At 40.0% G+C, this 18,671-nt stretch overlaps 1 protein-coding gene across 1 annotated transcript in view; it reads right to left on the minus strand.

Moving 5' to 3' along the window:
* Positions 1-8,319: 8,319 nt before the first annotated feature.
* Positions 8,320-18,671, minus strand: part of ODAD2 (outer dynein arm docking complex subunit 2) — a 251,320-nt gene continuing 240,968 nt past the window's right edge. The window contains 1 exon segment of the mRNA XM_036276406.1: positions 8,320-8,433. Coding sequence (XP_036132299.1) covers positions 8,320-8,433 — 114 coding nt within the window.

Genomic DNA, 18,671 nt, shown 5'->3' on the forward strand with positions numbered 1-18,671 from the left:
TGCATGTGTTAACTATACAAACAGAAGCCCTAAATCCTTCTATCAAGCATTTTGCTGTGCGGAAGCTTTTCAGTTTGCTGTAGTCTCATTTGTTCACACAGTCCTCCTTCCTCACTCCGTCCGTTCTTTGGTGCCACTGCTGTTTTTTGCCTGTTGCTTCCCTTCACTCCCAGGAGCCACTGATTCCAAGAACATTTAAACAATTTAAGACACTGTGTAATCTTTCTTTAATTATAATATGACAATAATATATGTATTCATTTCTTATAACTGTCACAATCCATGATTTCTAGATGTATTTTTAAATGTGTACAAAATAATTTATTATAGCACTATATAGGATGACATTTTACAGTGAATGTTTTTCTTTCAACAATTATGAATCTAAATAGCCTAGAGTAAAAGAAAACCATTTTAATTAGGACTGTTTCTCTAAGTAAAATCCCCCTTTTTGAATTTATATTTGTCTTAAAGGGAAGTATTAATATTGCAGACATATTTACACAGTTCTGAAAGAAACATATTGAATGATTCCATTACTGTTTTCTATACCCGATAGAAAAGGCTATACCCCCCAACCCGTAAATATTATCCTACAATATTATGTTTTGATGAAAGTGGACATCTCTGTCTTGTTCCTGATCTTAAGGGAAATGCTTCTAGTTTTTCCACACTGAGTATGATGTTAACTCTGGGCTTGTCATATATGGCTTTTATTATGTTAAGATATGTTTCCTCTATTGCCACTTCACTAAGTTTTTATCATAAATGGGTGCTGGATTTTATCAAATGCTTTTCTGCATCTATTGATATGATCATATAATTTTTATTCTTCACTTTGTTTATGTGGTGTATCACATTCATTGATTTGCAAATATTGTACCAACCTTGCATTATGGAAATAAATCCCACTTGATCATAGTGTATGAAATTTTTAATATATTGCTGAATTTTTTTTACTAATATTTTGTTGAGGATTATGCATCTATATTCATCAGGGATATTGGCCTATAATTTCTTTCTTCATTGTGTCTTTACCTGGTTTTGGAATTAGGATAATGCAAGCCTCATAAAGTGAGCTTGAGAGTTTTCCTTCCTCTTGAGTTGTTTTGGAATCATTTGAGGAGAGGTGCTAGTTCTTTGAATGTTTGGTAAAATTCACCTGTGAAGCCATCTGGTCCAAGCCTTTTGCTTGTTGGAAGTTTTTGTTTGTTTGTTTTTTTGTTTTTATGTTTTTTTTTACAGGTTCAATTTCATTAGTTGATTTTCAGATTTCCTGTTTCTTATTGATCTAGTTTTGGGAGATTGTATGTTTCTAGGAATTCATCCATTTTTTCCAAATTGTCCAATTTGTTGGCATATAATTGTTCATAGTATTTTCTTATCATCCTGGGTATTTCTGTGGTGTCAGTTGTTACTGTTCCTCTTTCATTTCTGATTTTATTTATTTGGATCCTCTCTTTCTTTTTCCCCTTTTTCTTGATAAATCTGGTTAAAGGTTTATCAATCTTGTTTATTGTTTTAAAGAACCCGCTCTTGATTTCATTGATCTTTTATATTGTGTTTTTTAGACTCTATTTTGTTTACTTCTGCTCTGATCTTGATTATGTCCTTCCTTCAAGTCACTTTGGGCTTTATTGTTCTTTTTCTAGTTATTTCATTGTAAGGTTAGATAGCTTATTTGAAATTTTTCTTGTGTCATGAGGTGGGCCTTCAAAGCTATAAATTTCCCTCTTAGGACTGCTTTTGCTTTTTCTTATAAATTTTGGCATTTTCATTTATCTCAAGGTATCTTTTTATTTCTTCCTTGATCTCATTGCTAACCCATTCATTGTTTAGTAATACGTTATTTACCCTCTATGTGTTGGTATGTTTTTAAGGTTTTTTTTTTTCTTTTTCTTTTTTCTTTTTTAATCTTTATTGTTGAATGTAGAATATATTACAGACGTTCCACATTTTTCCCCCATTGACCCCCTACTCCCACTCCCGCCCCACTCCCACCTTTTCCCACACTATGTCTGTGTCCATTGGTTATGCATATAAGTTCTTTGGTTTATTTCTCCCCCCCCCCCCCACCAACCCCTTTCCCTTTGAGGTTTGTCAGTCTAGCAATGAATTTGTACTTCTTAATCTCTTCACCTTTTTCACCCATTCCCTCAACCCCCCTCCCAACTGGCAACCAACAAAATGTTCTCTGTATCTATGAGAATGTTTCTGTTCTACCTGTTCATTTTGTTTGTAGATTCCATTGTTGATAGATATGTATTCATTGCCATTTTGTTTGTTCACATATTTTATCTTTTTCTTCAAAAAGACCCTTCATCATTTCATATAATAACGGTTTGGTGGTGATGAACTCCTTTAACTTTTTCTTGTCTGGGAAAGTTTTTATATGTCCATCGATTCTAAATGACAGCTTTGCAGGAGAGAGTAATTTTGGTTGTAGGTTCCTGCTCTTCATCACTCTGAATATTTCTTGCCACTCCCTTCTGGCCTGCAAAGTTTCTTTTGAGAAATCAGCTGACAGCCTTATGGGAACTGCCTTGTAGGTAACTAGCTGCCTTTCTCTTGCTGCTTTTAAGATTCTCTCTTTGTCTTGAACCTTTTGCATTTTGATGATGATGTGTCTTGGGGTGAGCCTCTTGGGGATCATCATGTTTGGGACTCCCTGTGCTTCCTGGACTTGTATGTCTGTTTCCTTCACCAAGTTAGGAAAGTTTTCTGCCATTATTGTTTCAAACAGGTTTTCGATTTCTTGTTCTCGCTCTTCTCCTTCTGGCACCCCCAAGATGCGAATGTTGGTACGCTTGATGTTGTCCCAGAGGCTCCTTACACTATCCTCATTTTTTCGGTTTCTTTTTTCTTTTTGCTGTTCTGATTGGGCGTTTTTTGCTTCCTTATATTCCAAATCGATGGTTTGCTCCTTGGATTTACATACTCTAGTATTGAAGCTGTGTAAATTATTCTTTATTTCAGTTAAAGCCTCCTTCGTTTCTAACTGTGCATCGATCATTTCTGACTGGTCCTTTTTTATGCTCTTGAGGCCCTCCCTAAGTTCACTGAGGTTCTCACTAAGTTCACTGAGCATCCTTATAAGCAGTATTTTGAACTCAGCATCTGTTAGGTTGCTATCTCCATTTCGCTTAGTTCTTTTCCTGGAGTTTTGTTCTGTTCTTTCATTTGGGACCTGTTTCTTTGTCTCCTCATTTTGGCTGCCTCCCTGTGTTTGTTTCTGTGTATTACTTAACGAGAGGTATGGGGTTAGCTGAGACCAGATACTGCTTGTTTGAAAGAATTTAGGGAAACCTGAAGCAGGATCTAAGACAGGCCAATCCTATGGTTAAGCAACTGGCAACAGCTTGGGTGGGCCTGAAAGTTGGGTGGGGCGGGGCCTCAGGGAGTCACCAGGGCGGGGCTACCAGTGTGAGCCAGGTTGCTGGAGTCCCAGATATGGTTACTGTCTGCCGCCCCAGGGAAGGGGTCACTAAAGGTACAAAGGCCTCCGACAGCACGTCTGTTCTGAAGAAATCCGTCTCTCCAGCCCTTGCTCTAATGCCAAACAGCTCAGTTCTTCCCTGTATGTCTCTGGCGCCCCTTGAGTTGCCTCCCCTCCAAGCCTAGAGGGAGAGAGTCCAATAAGTCCGTGGGCGGGTCCTTTAAGGAGCTGTCTGGGGCTCCAGCCGCTTCAGCCTCCCTGAGCCTCAGTTCCCGCTGGTTTTTCCAGCCAGAAGTTATGGGGATTCTCTTCCTGGCACTGGAACCCTGAGCGAGGCACCTGGTGTGGGATGGGGACCCCCTCAGTCCGCAGGAAAGACCTTCCCAGCCGAGATGTCCTCCTGATTTTTATCTGCCACACGTAGGTGTGGGACCAGCCCGTCTGCCTCCGCCCCTCCTACCAGTCTGGATGTGGCTGCTGCTTTAATTCCGTAGTTGTAGGACTTCCATTCAGCTTGATTTCAGGCAGTTTTGAATGATGGTTGTTCTGTAGTTTAGTTGTAACTTTGATGTGGTTGTGGGAGGACGTGATACCGCGTTTACCTACGCCACCATCTTGACCAGAAGTATAAGGTTTTCTTTTTTCTTGGTTTCTATTTTCATACCATTGTGGTCAGAGAAGATGATTGATATGATTTCAATCTTCTTAAATTTATTGAGACTTGTTTTGTGTCCTAACATGTGGTCTGTCCTAGAAAATGTTACATGTACACTTCATAAGAATGTATATTCTGCTACTTTGGGGTGAAATGCTCTGACAATATCAATTAAATCCATTTGATGTAGTGTGTTATTTAAGGATGGTGTTTCCTTGTTTATTTTCTGTCCAGAAGATTTAATCATTGATGTCAATGGGGTGTTAAAATCTCCTGCTATGACTATAACTGTATTACTGTCAATTTCTCCTTTATGTTCATCAAGATTTGCTTTATTTATTTAGGTGCTCCTATGTTGAGTGCAGAAATGTTTACAAGGGTTATATCCTCTTGTTGGATAGATTCCTTTATTTTTATGTAGTGTTCTTGTTCTTATAGCCTTTGTTTTAAAGTCTGTTTTGTCTGATATAAGTATTGCCACCGCAGCTTTTTAAATTTCCATTTGCATGAAATATCTTTTCCATCCCTTTACTTTTAGTCTGTGTGTCTTTTGTTCTGAGGTGGTAAACAACATATAAATGGGTCTTGTTTTCTTATCCAATAACTTTTGACTGGAATGTTTAAGCCATTCACATTTAAATTGATTATTGATAGTTATGTATTTATTGACATTTTATTCTTTATAATTATGTTCCTCTTCTCTCTTCCTCTTCTTCCTCTTCTTCTTCTTCTTCTTCTTCTTCTTCTTCTTCTTCTTCTTCTTCTTCTTCTTCTTCTTCTTCTTTGAGATCTTTTAACATTTCCTATAATACTGATTTGGTAGTAATGAACTCCTTTAGCTTTTTCTTGTCTGGAAAGCTCTTTAATTCTCCTCCGATTTTAAATGATAGACTTGCTCAGTATAGTAGTCTTGGTTGTACATCATTGTTTTTCAATACTTTGAATAGTTTATGCCAATCCCTTCTGGTCTAAAATGCTTCCGTTGAGAAATCAGCTGACAGTCTTTTGGCGCTCCTTTCTAGGTAACTGTCTTTCTCTTGCTGCTTTAAAGATTCTCTATTTGTATTTATTTAACTTTTGCAATTTTAATTATGATGTGTCTTGATGTGGGCCTCTTTGGGTTCATCTTGTTTGGGACTCTCTGCAGTTCCTAGACTTGTGTCTTTTTCCTTTACCAGAAAATGGAAGTTTTCAGTCATTATTTCTTCAAATATGCTTTTGATTCCTTGATCTCTCTCTTCTTCTTCTGGTAACCCTTTGATATGGATGTTGGTACACTTCATGTTATTCCAAAGGTCCCTTAAACTATCTTCATTTTTTTAAATACTTTTTGCTTCTCAGAGTGGGTGTTTCCTGCTACCTTGTCTTCCAAATCACAGATTCAATCCATTGCTTCATCTAACCTACTGTTTATTATTCTAGTGTATTATTCATTTCAGATATTGAATTATTTCTGACTTTTTTATGCTATGTCCTTTTTCATGTTGTTGAAGTTCTCACTAAGTTCCCTGAGTATCCTTATGACCATTATTTTGAAATCTATATCTGGGGCATGTTTGTCTCCTCATTTTGACTGCCTCTCTGTGTTTGTTTCCGTGTATTAGGTAGATCTGCTATGTCTCCCAGTTTTGGCAGAGTGGCCTTATGAAGTAGGTGTCCTGTGGGACCCAATGCTGCAGTCTCCTTGATTACCTGAGCTGGTTGCTCCAAGAATGTCCCTTGTGTGAGTTATGTGAGCACTCCTGTTGTAGTTGAGTCTGAATTGCTGTTGGCCTGTTTGTGCATAGGGTTGACCCTCAGGCTGGTAACTGTGAAGGTTGTCCCTGACCACAGTGCATAACCTGTTGTGTGGGTGTTAACCACATGAAACAGAATTTGCCTCAGCAGATTCTGGTGCCTGCTGAGAGATCTCTCTTTGGATGTGCCACATGTGAAACTAATTGGATCCTGCTCTGATGTCTGAAACTCAGCAATGGGTGTGTTGATTCTGGGGCCTCTTGGGAGAGACTCTGGTGCAGATCAATATCAGACTCTGTCGTGACTGACCCTGGGCAACCTGTTTGGAGCTACAAAGCAATCCACAGTGTATGGCTGCCTGTCCACCTGCATCTATACCCCAGGTCCAGGCAGCTGATTCCTACACAGGGTGTGAGCTCCACAGGGTGGGGTGACAGGGAGTTGGGAGGGTGGAGCTATTGCATTCCCCAAACTGATACCATATGGACAAATGTGCCTGACCCAAGAAAGATGGTGTCTGCAGGTTGGGAGAGGGACTCAGCACAGGGACCATGCGGCTGTCCCTTCAGCCCTCTCCCCAGAGCCACACAACCCAGTCTCTCCTCACACAACACTTCCAGATGCCCTCTCTCCACTGGAGCTCATGGTGAGTAGCTGTGAATGAGATTTTGTGTGCTGGCCTATTAAGAGGACACCTGACATTCTAGCATACCCTCGTTTCTCCCTAGTGGACAGAATCCCTGCTGATTTTCACAGCCAGATGTTATGTGGGCTCCTCTTCCAGGATCTGGTGCTCTGGAGTGAGGAGCCAGGGGGGTTGAGACTCCACACCCCTAAGAGGGAACATTTGCAGCTGAGATATCCCTCCGGATTCTTGTCACCACATGTGTGTATACAGGTAGTCCTTTCGCTGTCTCCCCCTTCCTATCAGCATCAGTGTGGCTTCTTCTGTAGATCCTTGATTGTTCAGCTAGTCTTCAGTTGGTTATTCAGGTTGAGTGTGCGATATTTTAGTTGTAATTAGTTTGGGCTTGGGAGTAGGTGAGTGTAAATTCCATCTACTCCGCTGCCATCCTGGATCTCTCTAGGTGTATTTTTAATGTTAGTGAAACATAGCTACATGGTAACTTTAAAGTTATAAATATCTACTGTTTAAAGTTAAAGGATTTACACTATTATTTACATTTAATTCTTAGTATTTATATCATTTCCTTATTCCTATTGGTCTGTTTTATAACCTCCTTTGAAAACCAATGAAAATGAATTAGTGTTTTACAAAACCTTAAAATTCTCAGAAATGCCTTAGCTTTTTATCATAGAAACTATGATTGGTAATTTCCTTCTGTATAGGTTTTCATGTCATACAAATTATTTACATTTAATTCAATTTATTTAATCATTCTCCAAATTATGACAAACATGCACAGTACTTAATAATTTCCATAAAGTCTCCTACCTTGCTTTTAAAAGTATTAACCTAGACTGTCTGTTTATGAAGCTGATACATACAAAGTTATTTTCCTGGTGAGTATTAGATGCTTGCACGGCTAGTTCCCAAACATTTCAGTACACTGAGGTTACATATGTGATTCTTTTAAGTGGCTTTCAATGTTTCTATAACCTGATAAAATGCTATTAATCCTTTGTAGCAACTTTTTAAAAAGTACTTTGTGTGCTGAAAACAAGTTCAGAAATTCAAAGCAATTTTATGTGAAGTAATATTATCCTGACACCAGCATAAGTTCATTCTTTCAATAAAAGTGTTGGCGAATCCTGTGAGGGAAATAAAACATATCATTGTTTATGCTGTGTAAGACCAAAAAGTAAAAAAAAAAACAAAAAACCCTTCATGCATTGTTTATGTTTTTGTGATTTGCATGATCTGGTCCAGTAACAGTTACACATTATCTTTTCAGATGTTTGATAGTAGTTAGGAGAAAGTTGGAATGACCTTGGGATGATCTCTCAAGTCCAGCTGCTTAATTCTGAATTCTATTTAATAACAGTTTGTGAAATCAGCACATCTCTTCAGAACTCTCCCATGGGTTGCAAGTGATCAGAAAGACAAAGCATAATGACGAAGACCACTAGATAGGTTTAACAGAAAGGGAATTCGAAAAACTCATTCACTATAACACTGCATACTGGAAGGCCATATCTTTTATTAAAAATTTCACAAATACAGAAGCATCACTGAAAAATATATATACTCCACACATATATTTTAAAATTCCTGAAAAATTCTCACAAGTTTATTGGCTTTACATTTCACTACATGAAGATCCTTAAAACATTAAATAGAACAAAAGTATCCATGCAGTTTTTGTATGAACAGTGTCCTTTGCATTTTTCATCCATGTGTTTTCATCCAGGCATTTGTCTGTTTGTAAAAGATTTGCTAATATGTGTTTCCTGATTTGGGCTTCCTGGCCAGGGGAGTGATATGTTCTGTGTCATTAAAATTTGGTAGCTTGTAATGTCTGTTCAAATTTTAAGTGTACCTTGCCTTTTCTATAGCAAGGGCCAGCCTGCGGATGTTAGATACGCAACCAGCTGCAGCTTCCTGGAGGTGCTCATCAGGGGACCCAATCATGTGCAGTAGAAGCTGTCACACATAAGGAGGAGGAGAAGGAAAATAAGAATAAAACTGTTAAAGACACAGACTATGAAAATAATTTTCAATATTAAACATTTTTTAAAGTCACCAAATAAAAGGTACAATAAATTGATTAGCAAATACAAATATAGATGATGTTTAATCAGATGGAGGAATTTCTCATGAAATTCTTACCTAGACAAGTTTTTCCTTTCTTTAATCATCTAACTGCTACGAATTCTACTCTGAAATTTATCTTGCATTCTTTCTGGCTTTTCCACTTCCTAAGATAAGCCAACATACCATGCCTACACAATGAGTACATCCTCTTAGATTTAATCTCTTCATTCAAATCCACCTGATCATGTCACAACCTAATTATGCCCGTCTCTTAGTAGAGATTGTCATTGATTCCCAATGCTAGCTGGAGGCCAGTCTATTAACCTTAAAGGATTTTTGTGCTCTGCCCTCAGTTTACCCTTTCAGCCATTTGTCTTTCTCCTGCTCTATCTTGTACACCAAGGTCACACTTGCTCACTTCTCTTGCCACCCTTCTACCAAAATGCCCTTCCTCCTCTTTCTAAATTGTAACCATCTTTCATGACCCAGTTAACTTTGACAAAGCCTCCAGAGACTTCCACCAAGCAAATGCCATTTTTCCCTCATCAGAACTCTCATAGCAGTTGACTCAAATGTATGTTGCTACACTTAAATTTTTCCCTTTTTAAAAGATATCTGGATTTATGCTTCATCCTTCTTTAGATTGTAAACTCTGAAACTTAGAGTACCATAAGTGCCTGATACATAGTAGATGTCCAATAAATGTCACATAAATTAATTAGAACTTTTAAAATCTATCATTCATTAATATATTTAGTAGTTCTGATGAAGATTTAAAATTTAATTTGAATCATATATTACCTATGTAGTAACATTTGAGTACAAATGTGGATAATGTCAGAAAATAAAGATGATTTGAACAGCAAAGAAATATTGTAAGGAGAAATACTGGGAAACAGCTTAAATATGGCCAGATTGGTAGAAGTGTGGCTTTTATTCTAAAGGTAACACAGAAAAGTTATTTAAGCACTTTAATCAAGAGAGTAACATGGTCAAATCTATATTTCTGAAAGAGATCTGTCGTGGCCTCTTAAAGAATAAGGGCCGTGGAGAGGAGTGTGGGGGCGGCCCAGGGGATACGGACTGAATAAAGCAGGAACCAGGGGCAGCATGGAAGGAATGAACTCAACTAGTCAACAAATGGCCTGAGGACAGCTGGTTATCCAATAGAATAACATAAAAAATGGTAATCTCATACACAAACATAAATCCAGGTGGATTAATAATTTACATAAGAAATGAAAAATATAAAACATTTAGAAGGCTGTATATGAGAAAACCTTGATCAAATTGGGGTATGGAAGGATGTCTGGTCTCTCAATTCCTTGACCTCTTTATTATCAATGATCCTCACCCACTCTAGCCCCCCACTTCCAGGGTCACACCTTGGTCCTTATTTTTTCATCACTCGCAACAGTCCAACTTTCAAACTCTCTAGTAACAATTTCTACTCCTATGATTTGGCCACTGAACTTACTGGCTTGTTCTCACCACAATGCCTAGTCCATTGGCTTGAATATATTTTGTTTTATTTTAACCATCTCCTGTCTTTACTTCCTCTATAACCAGTTTAGACTCCACAGTACATCTTTTTAAATCATTCTCTTATCAGTTTGTTAAACCTCCTTATGACATCCATCCAGTAAACCCATAACCAACTCTTCTTTCCCATGCCCTTACTGATAGCTGGGCCTCAATGGAGGCAACATGTATACAACAAGGCAAATAAGTCCAATCTCAAATGAATTCTCATCACTGCCCAGCAATCTAAAGATGTCTCTCTCTAATAGGTTACTTCCTCACTCTTTTCAATGTCTACTTAAAATCTTCTCCATTCTTTTTCCAATCTCCAACTCCTCCTTATAGTCCCCATTCTCTGCAGATAACTTTTAGGGGCTCCTTCATAAACTTGACAGAAGTTATTAGACTGGAACTACTTTAACTAAATCTGCAAACCTATCTGCTTCTTAACTCAGCTTTGTTTCCTTCCTGATGCCTCTTTCCTTCTATCTAAGGTCTACCACTCCACTCTATCATCTAGTCTCCTTCTCCTTAGGACATTTTACCACTATGCACTTGGTCTCTTATTACTTTATCTTTAACCTCTCCCTTCTACTGATTCCTTCCCATCATCATTTAAAAACATGTTTCAATATCTTCAAAAACAAGAACCCCCACCCTGCAAAAAAACAACAACAACAATGCACTGTTTGACTCATTTTCTTCCCTTCATAGTCAAATTTCTTTAAAAAGTTGTCCGGAGTCACTGTTTCTGCTCTTAAATTCCATTTAACTTACTCCAGGTTGGCTTCTGCCTTCAACTCTCCATTGAAACAGCCCTCTTGAAGTTCATCACTAACTTCCATGTTGCAAAGAGCAACAGACACTTTAGAGACCTTGTCTTATTTGGCCCCTTAACAAAGTTTGTATTATTGACTACTTTCTCATTCCTTAAAAGGTCTCTGCTTCTTATTATCACACTCTCATGATTTTCTCTCTCCATTTGTCCTCATCTTCCCACAATTCATTGATGGCTCTTTTATCTTCCTCCCAACCGAATTGTTTTGTTTTGTTTTGTTTTTTTGGTATGTGCCCCTAGCGGGAACTGAACCTGGGACTCTGGTCCACAGGCTGATGCTCCAACCGCTGAGCCAAACCTGCCAGGGCGCAACCATAAATTGTTAAAATTTCTTAGAACCAATTCCTTTTCTGTCATCATTCTGTTATCGCTTCCTGGATGGCTTCTTCACTATCTGACTTGAAACACCATTCAGCTGGAACAATCTTCTAAATTTATATCTCTACCTCAGAACCTTCTCTCTAATGGCACACTTCACAGCCAGTGCTTCTTAGATATTGCTACTTGGAAGTCTCACAGTTATCTCAAATGTTCCAAATGAAGTTTTGAATTTTTCTCTCTCAATCCGAATCCCTCGGTATTCTGTGTCAGTCATAGATATCACCACTTAGTTGCTCAAGTCAGGAATCTCCCTTCCTCACACTTCACTTCCACTCTTACCTTCTTTGTACTCCATCTAACAAATTATCTTATTCTTGTGATTCAAATGCCTACAATTATCAAACTCATTCACTGCTCTTTATTGCTCTGTGTTGCTTCTCTCTATTCTCACTGTCACTCACCACCCCTGTAAAGCTTACAGTGGCTTTTCACTGGCTTTGTATTCTCTCTTGCTCCACTGTATCGATCATTCACTTATACTGCTTCCAGACTAACTTCCTTAACTGTGAAGTTCAGGAATAAGGGGCTAAATTCGAGAGAGAGAAAAAAGAGAGAGACAATCATTCTTCTGCGATACAAGAGAAAGAAATATTCTCTTCTGTGTAAGGAAAACAGGGCCGTTTAGGGAAGGAAGCTCATGCCTTGTGAGTTTTGCATTGTTACTGTAATTAAACAAAGAGGTCATTAGATGAGGTGGCTCTGGTGCCTTGGTAGGCTATGTAGACAAACCAAAATCTGAGAAAATGAAACCTAAGGACAACCAATTACCAACAGCCAACTAGGCTTTCCAAATAGGGCAACCACTTAAGCGATAGCCAATCAAATAATTTCCATACTGTGCCTCTGAGTCTTCTATATAAAAACCTTCCTCTCTCCTGCTGGAGGATTTTCAAGAAGCTTAACAGTGCATGCATTTGCTCTCTATTTTCAAGAGAGTGAAACTAGGATTAAAATTACTTTCAGTTGCTACATGGTTGCCAGGCTTTTGTGTCTCTGACTGCATTTCCACGTTATGACTGGACCATGACGTAGCTTGGCTTCATACAGGTTATGCATTTAAATCTCATAAATCCAGTACCCAGAACACAGTAAGTGCTCCATAAATGGTGTTCATTATCATGGTGATTATTTCACCAGTTCTGGAGTCCGATTCTGGTATTTACTTCCTGGCGCAAAGCCCTGGTTCATTTGGGAGGAATGAGGAAGCAGGAATTTTGGCCCTGAGGTCAGCCTAGCCCATCAGCACTTGCTCCAGGCCCCACCTCATTTCTGGTTGACCTCTCTGGGTACCAATGACCCAGGTTTCACTTGGTATCAGCTATTGCCATCACCACCTTATACAGCTCCCTTGGAAAGCAGCCCCTTGTCCTGATGCCTGCCAAAATGCCTGCATTTTGCCCATACTCCTTCATATATGGTTGTTGTTCAGTGGTCCCCTCGGGCTTTCCAAGAGTCAGTTGCATTTATTCCCAAACCCTTGAAGTCAGTTATAATTTCATGTTACACAAACCAATGAATTATGAATGCAAAATGTACTCGTCACAGCATCTGGCTTGCTGTTGGCCTCTCGGGTCTCACAGACAGCCTGCAGCCGGTTGGCTGCTCCAGGTGCAGCTGGACAGGGTTGCTGAAGGGAATACACCCTGTGCATTCACATGCTTGATGTCAGAACACAAAGTGCAATCAATGTGGGACCCTTTTAATGACTCTAATCTGTAAATGACTTTTCCTATTATCTGACAAACTTCTAGTACTGAATGCATTAAGAGGGCTACTACTCTTCGGGAAATTAATCTTGCCTAAGTTTCTTCATGAACTGAGGGGCTTCACTCTATGTCCTATATGGTGGTGAGTGAGTGTTTATAGCCTAAAAACTTGACCAGTGGAGCCCAGTAGTCTAGTATTTTAAAGGTCTAAAGTATAGGCAAGGGGGGAAATTTAAAAACAGATAAAAGGAGCCCTGGCCAGTTTGGCTCAGCGGTTAGAGCGTCGGCCTGCGGTCCCGAGAGACCCGGGTTCGGTTCCCGCTAAGGGCACGTACCTCGGTTGCAGTTTGTCCCCGGCCCTGGTTGGTCGTGCGGGTGGCAGCCACTCGATGTGTCCCTTCACGTCGATGTTTCTCTCTCTCTCTTCCTTCCTCTCTCTCCCTCCCCCTCTATCTGTACAAAAAATGGAAAAATATCCTCGGGTGAGGATAAAAAATAAAATTAAAAAAAAAACAAACAGATAAAAGGAGAAAAGTAGGACACAGACTGTCCATGTGGTGGGCAGTCAGAGCTGCTTCCTTAAATGCACCTCGAGCGACTCACAACATTAGGCACACAGACTACCTGACGTTTGCACAATATAAGATTATGTTATTAGCTACCAAACTTACTCCATGCCAAGCACTGTGATTTAGTCTTTTTATTTTATTTTATTGGTTTTAGAGAGAGAGGAAGGGAGAAGGAGAGAGTTCGAAACATCGATGAGAGAGAACATCAACTGGCTGCCTCCTGCATGCCCCCAACTGGGGATCGGGCCCACAACCTGGGCATGTGCCCTGACTGGGAATTGACCCGGCAACCTCTTGGTGCATGGGTTGATGCTCAACCACTGAACCATACCGGCCAGGCTGTGATTTAGTCTTTACTGGTTAATTTATCCTGCTCTGCCCATTTTCCCTAGCAAGAAACATTCTCAGAAGTGTAGAATATTTGTGTGCTCAGGGTATAAATTGCTCAGTATTTGAGAAGCACTCAAAGGACCTTCTTTGGTGATGCTGCTATTTGAATTCATTGTTTTTCTTGAATTTTATTTTGTTGTCCATGAATGTTACTTGTTGCTTTGTTGTACATCAAGCTGCCAGGCAGCTAATGCTGGTTTACAAATTGAATAAGGGTGAACTATTTTCCTGAACCATCTGAACAACAGGTACTACATAGTATGTGTCTTCATTTAGAATTAGGTTAAGTAATATATGCTTTTGTTTTTCTTAAAAACTTCACAAGTAAATGAGTTCTCAAAGAAACGATTTAAAACAAGTACACACATCGCATAACAGAAACAGTGCAGAATCCTGTGGGGTGTGGGCAGCTCACAGAGAGCAGAGAGCAGCACGTGTTTTCAAATCACCAACCCACGGGCACGGTGAGGGTGGTTTGTAATACTTTGCAATAATTAATTAAAAGGAGTGCTTTTCTTAGGAAAGTGAGATGCAAATTAGGTGCAAATGATTATGGAATTGATACACATTGCTTGGTATGTTTTTTTATCTGTAGATATTTTCCAACTATGAAAACATTCTTAATATTATAAGGGGGGGAGAAACCTCAGGTTTAACTTTTTGAAGTGTTTGTTCCCTTCAAAAACTTTTCTTTTTTTTAATCCTCCCTCTCCCCCAAGTGCACCCAAGGACTTTAAATTTATTGGGAGTTTCATATATACACTGGAGGAAAACTAGCCTCCTTGCTTTAAAACTTAATTGCATAGGGCACTTTAAAACAGCATTCAAACACATAACTTTTTACAACGTTGGCGTGAACGAGGACATGGGAGGGCACAAAGCCTGGTTTGTGGATTGGGCTGACTCACATACTTCCTGTGGTGTCAAAGGCTTTGATCTCAGAGCTCAGGCCCTCAGCATGCGCTATGACTGGTGACTGACGTCCCCTGGAAGGTGAGACCAAGGTAGCTTGGGGATCGCTGTCTGCATTCAATTTTTACTTTTATATCTAACAGTTTATGATATTATGTAATATTTCAGCTATATAAAAAATATGTACCAATTTGAGTGATAACAGATTTTCTTGTGGTTTGACTCGACATTGTTTGGGTGAACACAGACTAGAAATAAGAGTTTTAATTAGAGCCAGAAGAACTCTGAAATACCTGCCTACACAGAGAGCTTAGCAGGTTTTCCAGGAAGATCTTGCATTCCTGGAGCTGGTTCGAACTGTGAGCTGTTTGCTGTTTTCCAGGTTGCAAGGCGGCAGCGTGGCGGGAGCGCTCGTGCACAGCCCAGTCACAAGGAATGCATGTGGGCTCCGTCTGCCCCACACGGTGGCTGCCCGGCTGGCCACAGCTGGGCTCGGCTGCTGGGGCAGTGGGGACTGCACAGCGGTTTTACTTTTACATCCTGACTTTGAGCCTTGGTAATTCATTTCATATGACAGCTCACCAGAGCCTGGGCCTCAGAACACATTTTACATTTGCTGGTTGGGGCAAAACCTTTGATTGGCCAATGGAGTGAATCAAGGGGCTTGCCTCTTCATGGTCTGCTTCTGGTGCTGGGAGTGCCTGCTGCGTTCGCATGATCCAAGACTCACGTCCACAGTGCTTGAAAGGGGGTTCTACCTGTTCCATGGAATGCCCTGGTCTGTGCAGATGTTCACTCACACTTGAGTAAGTTTGTCCTCTGGTCTTTCTTCTATGTTGTCTTTTCGTGAGCCTTCCACTAAAGAGTTTTTGTGTCCAGACAGACACATAGACCCACACATATTGGAGTGTTGGGTCTAGAGTACTGGGTGGTATAAATAGAATATATATAATAAAGCTCTAACAACCTTCTTGTAAAGAATGCTAGAAATGGAGAATGATTTGCTTACTGGCTGGATTGAAAGATTAAGAGACTCTGCACTGGGCTCTGCATCAGAGGGGAAGGAAGCATGACGTCTCTGCTTACAGTATCATTGGAATGGCTCCAAGTTGCTTTTAAACTTACTATATTTTAAAGTTCTCAAAACAAGGCCTGGCCTGCAGTAACTGCTTTCTAGTTGTTAGCCATTATTGCTCCAGTAAAAACATACTTCAGGCACTGATGCTAGCAACAAGTGACAAGTGCCGAAATGTGTCTAGTACTGGCTGGCGTGATTGACCTTTCATGAAGAAGTCAGGTTGCTGCTACTCAGTGGAGGCCGGGAGTCGTGTGGATGGGCACCTCTGTATAAGAAACGCCAAGAGACCCTGAGGGGAAGCTCAGCAAGACCGAGTCTCTGAGTCCCTGTCAAGTTCTGCTTTTGTGATAGGTTCCAGGAGGCTCTTCTGGAGAAATGAGTGAGCCTCAAGAGACGGGGCTCACAGCAGTCTGGGCCTCTCGCAGGCTGTAATGTGCACTGGGTACTGCAGGTCCTGTCAAAATGTAGTAGCAGGAGCAGACTGCTTTGTTTTCTGCTTTGGGTTTCACTATGACTTTCCTCTGGTTCTTAGTAGCAGCTCAGAGAACATTTCTTTGGGATTAAATGGTCTAGGAAACAGAGCAGCCAGCCACTTCAATATGTAGTCCAGACAAGACCAAGTCCAGCAGGTCCTTGAATACTGTCATTTTGTTATGATGATGATGAGATGCTGTAGGAACTTAACTCTTGTTTATATGAATTAACCAATAAAATGTGGTTTTGTTACATGTTATTTCACTTTAAGTCACAGAACCTATCAATAAGTGAGGACTTACTGTGCATACATATATATAAAAACAGAATGGAATTAGCAAGATTTAATTGTGACTCCTCCAAAATGTAAGTTTCCATCTCTGACCTGAACTCAGACCATTTGACCGGCTGCTTGACATCTCTACTTGGATATAAAAATGCATTTCAAATTTTACCTGGACAAAGCTGAACTCCTGATCCCCCCATGCAAAACCTGCTTTTCCCACAGGCCCCCCATCTCAGCTAAGGTCACCTCATCTTTCCAGTTCTTGGGCCAAAAACTCCTCAGTATCCTTGACTTCTCTCTTTCTCTCATAGTCTTATCCAAGCCATGAATAAAACCTGTTGGCTCTAGCTTCAAAATGCACCCAGAATCTGACCTCTTCTCCTAACCTCCACTGTTGTGATCTGAGTCACTATTATCTCTTGCCTGAATTTAATGATCAGGCCAAGTTTTTTTATATGATGCAAAAACATTTGAAGCTGATATTGAAGGTACAGCCTGGAGAAAACAAAACTACTCAGATTAGGGATTTAGGAGAATCTTACTTTTTAAGGAGAGAAGGCAGAGAAGAGACAAGATAGCTAAGTGATTCACTGGGAAAATGAAAGCCTAGTTCAGAATCAACATGTCACTTTATAAGAAGTGACATATGTAACACTTGACCTGAGAGTTGTTGCCATTGCTGTAATGTATATTCTTTTTTCCATCACTCCAACCTTTGATTTTTTTTTTTTAACACAATAAGAATGTTCTTGCTTTGGTTTTGTTTGATTGTTGTTTTCACTGGGGTAGAAGTTAGTGGGGAGGGGAGAAAAATGGTTGAGTTTCAATTCTAGGCCAGCTCCATGTAAGATAGAATATGCTTACAAGAGCAAGATGATATATAACCCACAGCAAATGATCAGAAGCTGGAGATGACTGTGATGATATATAGAATCGCCCCACCCCCTCCCCTAGCCCCATTAAGCTTTACCCAGGGCATGGAAAGCAGAGGGGTTTTCAGCCACTATTCCCTACGTGATATGAGGAATGGCAGCCCTAGCTAACATCTGAGCTACTGAATTTTTTTTTTTTTTTTGGTAAATGTGAATAAACTTGTAACTTAAAATGACATCTCCTATCAACATGAAACACAACAAAAAGCAGTTTGAGCCAGACAATAATCTCCTCTAGCCTCAGACCTTGACCCCTCAGTTCCCTCAATCTTCACTCTACTCCACATTATCAGTCAACCATTCTCATGATTACACCTGGACCTTATTAATACTCTTCCATCTTTGCCTCTAACAGCCCTCTATCAGAAATTCCAGGATGGTAATTAGGCTTATTGTGGTGAACATTTCACAATATATAAAACCATCTAATCATTGTGTTCTACACCTGAAACCAATATAATGTTATATGTCAATTACAGCTCAATTTAAAAAAAAATTCTGAAAGAGACAGAATGAGATCAAAGGCCTCCGCTCTATGGTCTTTCATGTCAATTGTTTTTCTGCCACTAAGTTTAGCTCTCTTCTCTCTACCTTTCTTCTATCATACCAACATTACAAATTGAAGCCTAGGACCTCAATAAGACTTCTGAATCGTGCTCACCAACTGATGCAAAGGCACACATGTTCACAATCTGTCCTCTCTCCTGGCTGCTTGACAATCCATGTGGGTGTCTCTCTCATCAACTATTTAAAACCTTCTCTATTCTCCTCAATTCCGACCTCTCTTTATTCTGACCTCACCACTTCAGTCCTCTCTCACTCTCAGCATATATCTTTGCCTCCTACTTGATGGGGAAAATAGCAATCACAGAAAGGGAAATCGCCCAGCTCCGTCATCACACGTACAGACCTTGAGCCCTCAGATCCTTCTGCAAGCGCATCTATCCTTTCCTCCCTGCCACCTGCCCTACACAGAGGCGTCCTTCCTCCAGGCCAAACTCAGTTCCTTGCCTCAAGCTCTGTGTTCACCTCCCTCTCTG

Source organism: Molossus molossus, unplaced genomic scaffold (genome assembly GCF_014108415.1).
Source record: "Molossus molossus isolate mMolMol1 unplaced genomic scaffold, mMolMol1.p scaffold_m16_p_1, whole genome shotgun sequence".
NCBI classification, from domain to species: Eukaryota; Metazoa; Chordata; class Mammalia; order Chiroptera; family Molossidae; genus Molossus; species Molossus molossus.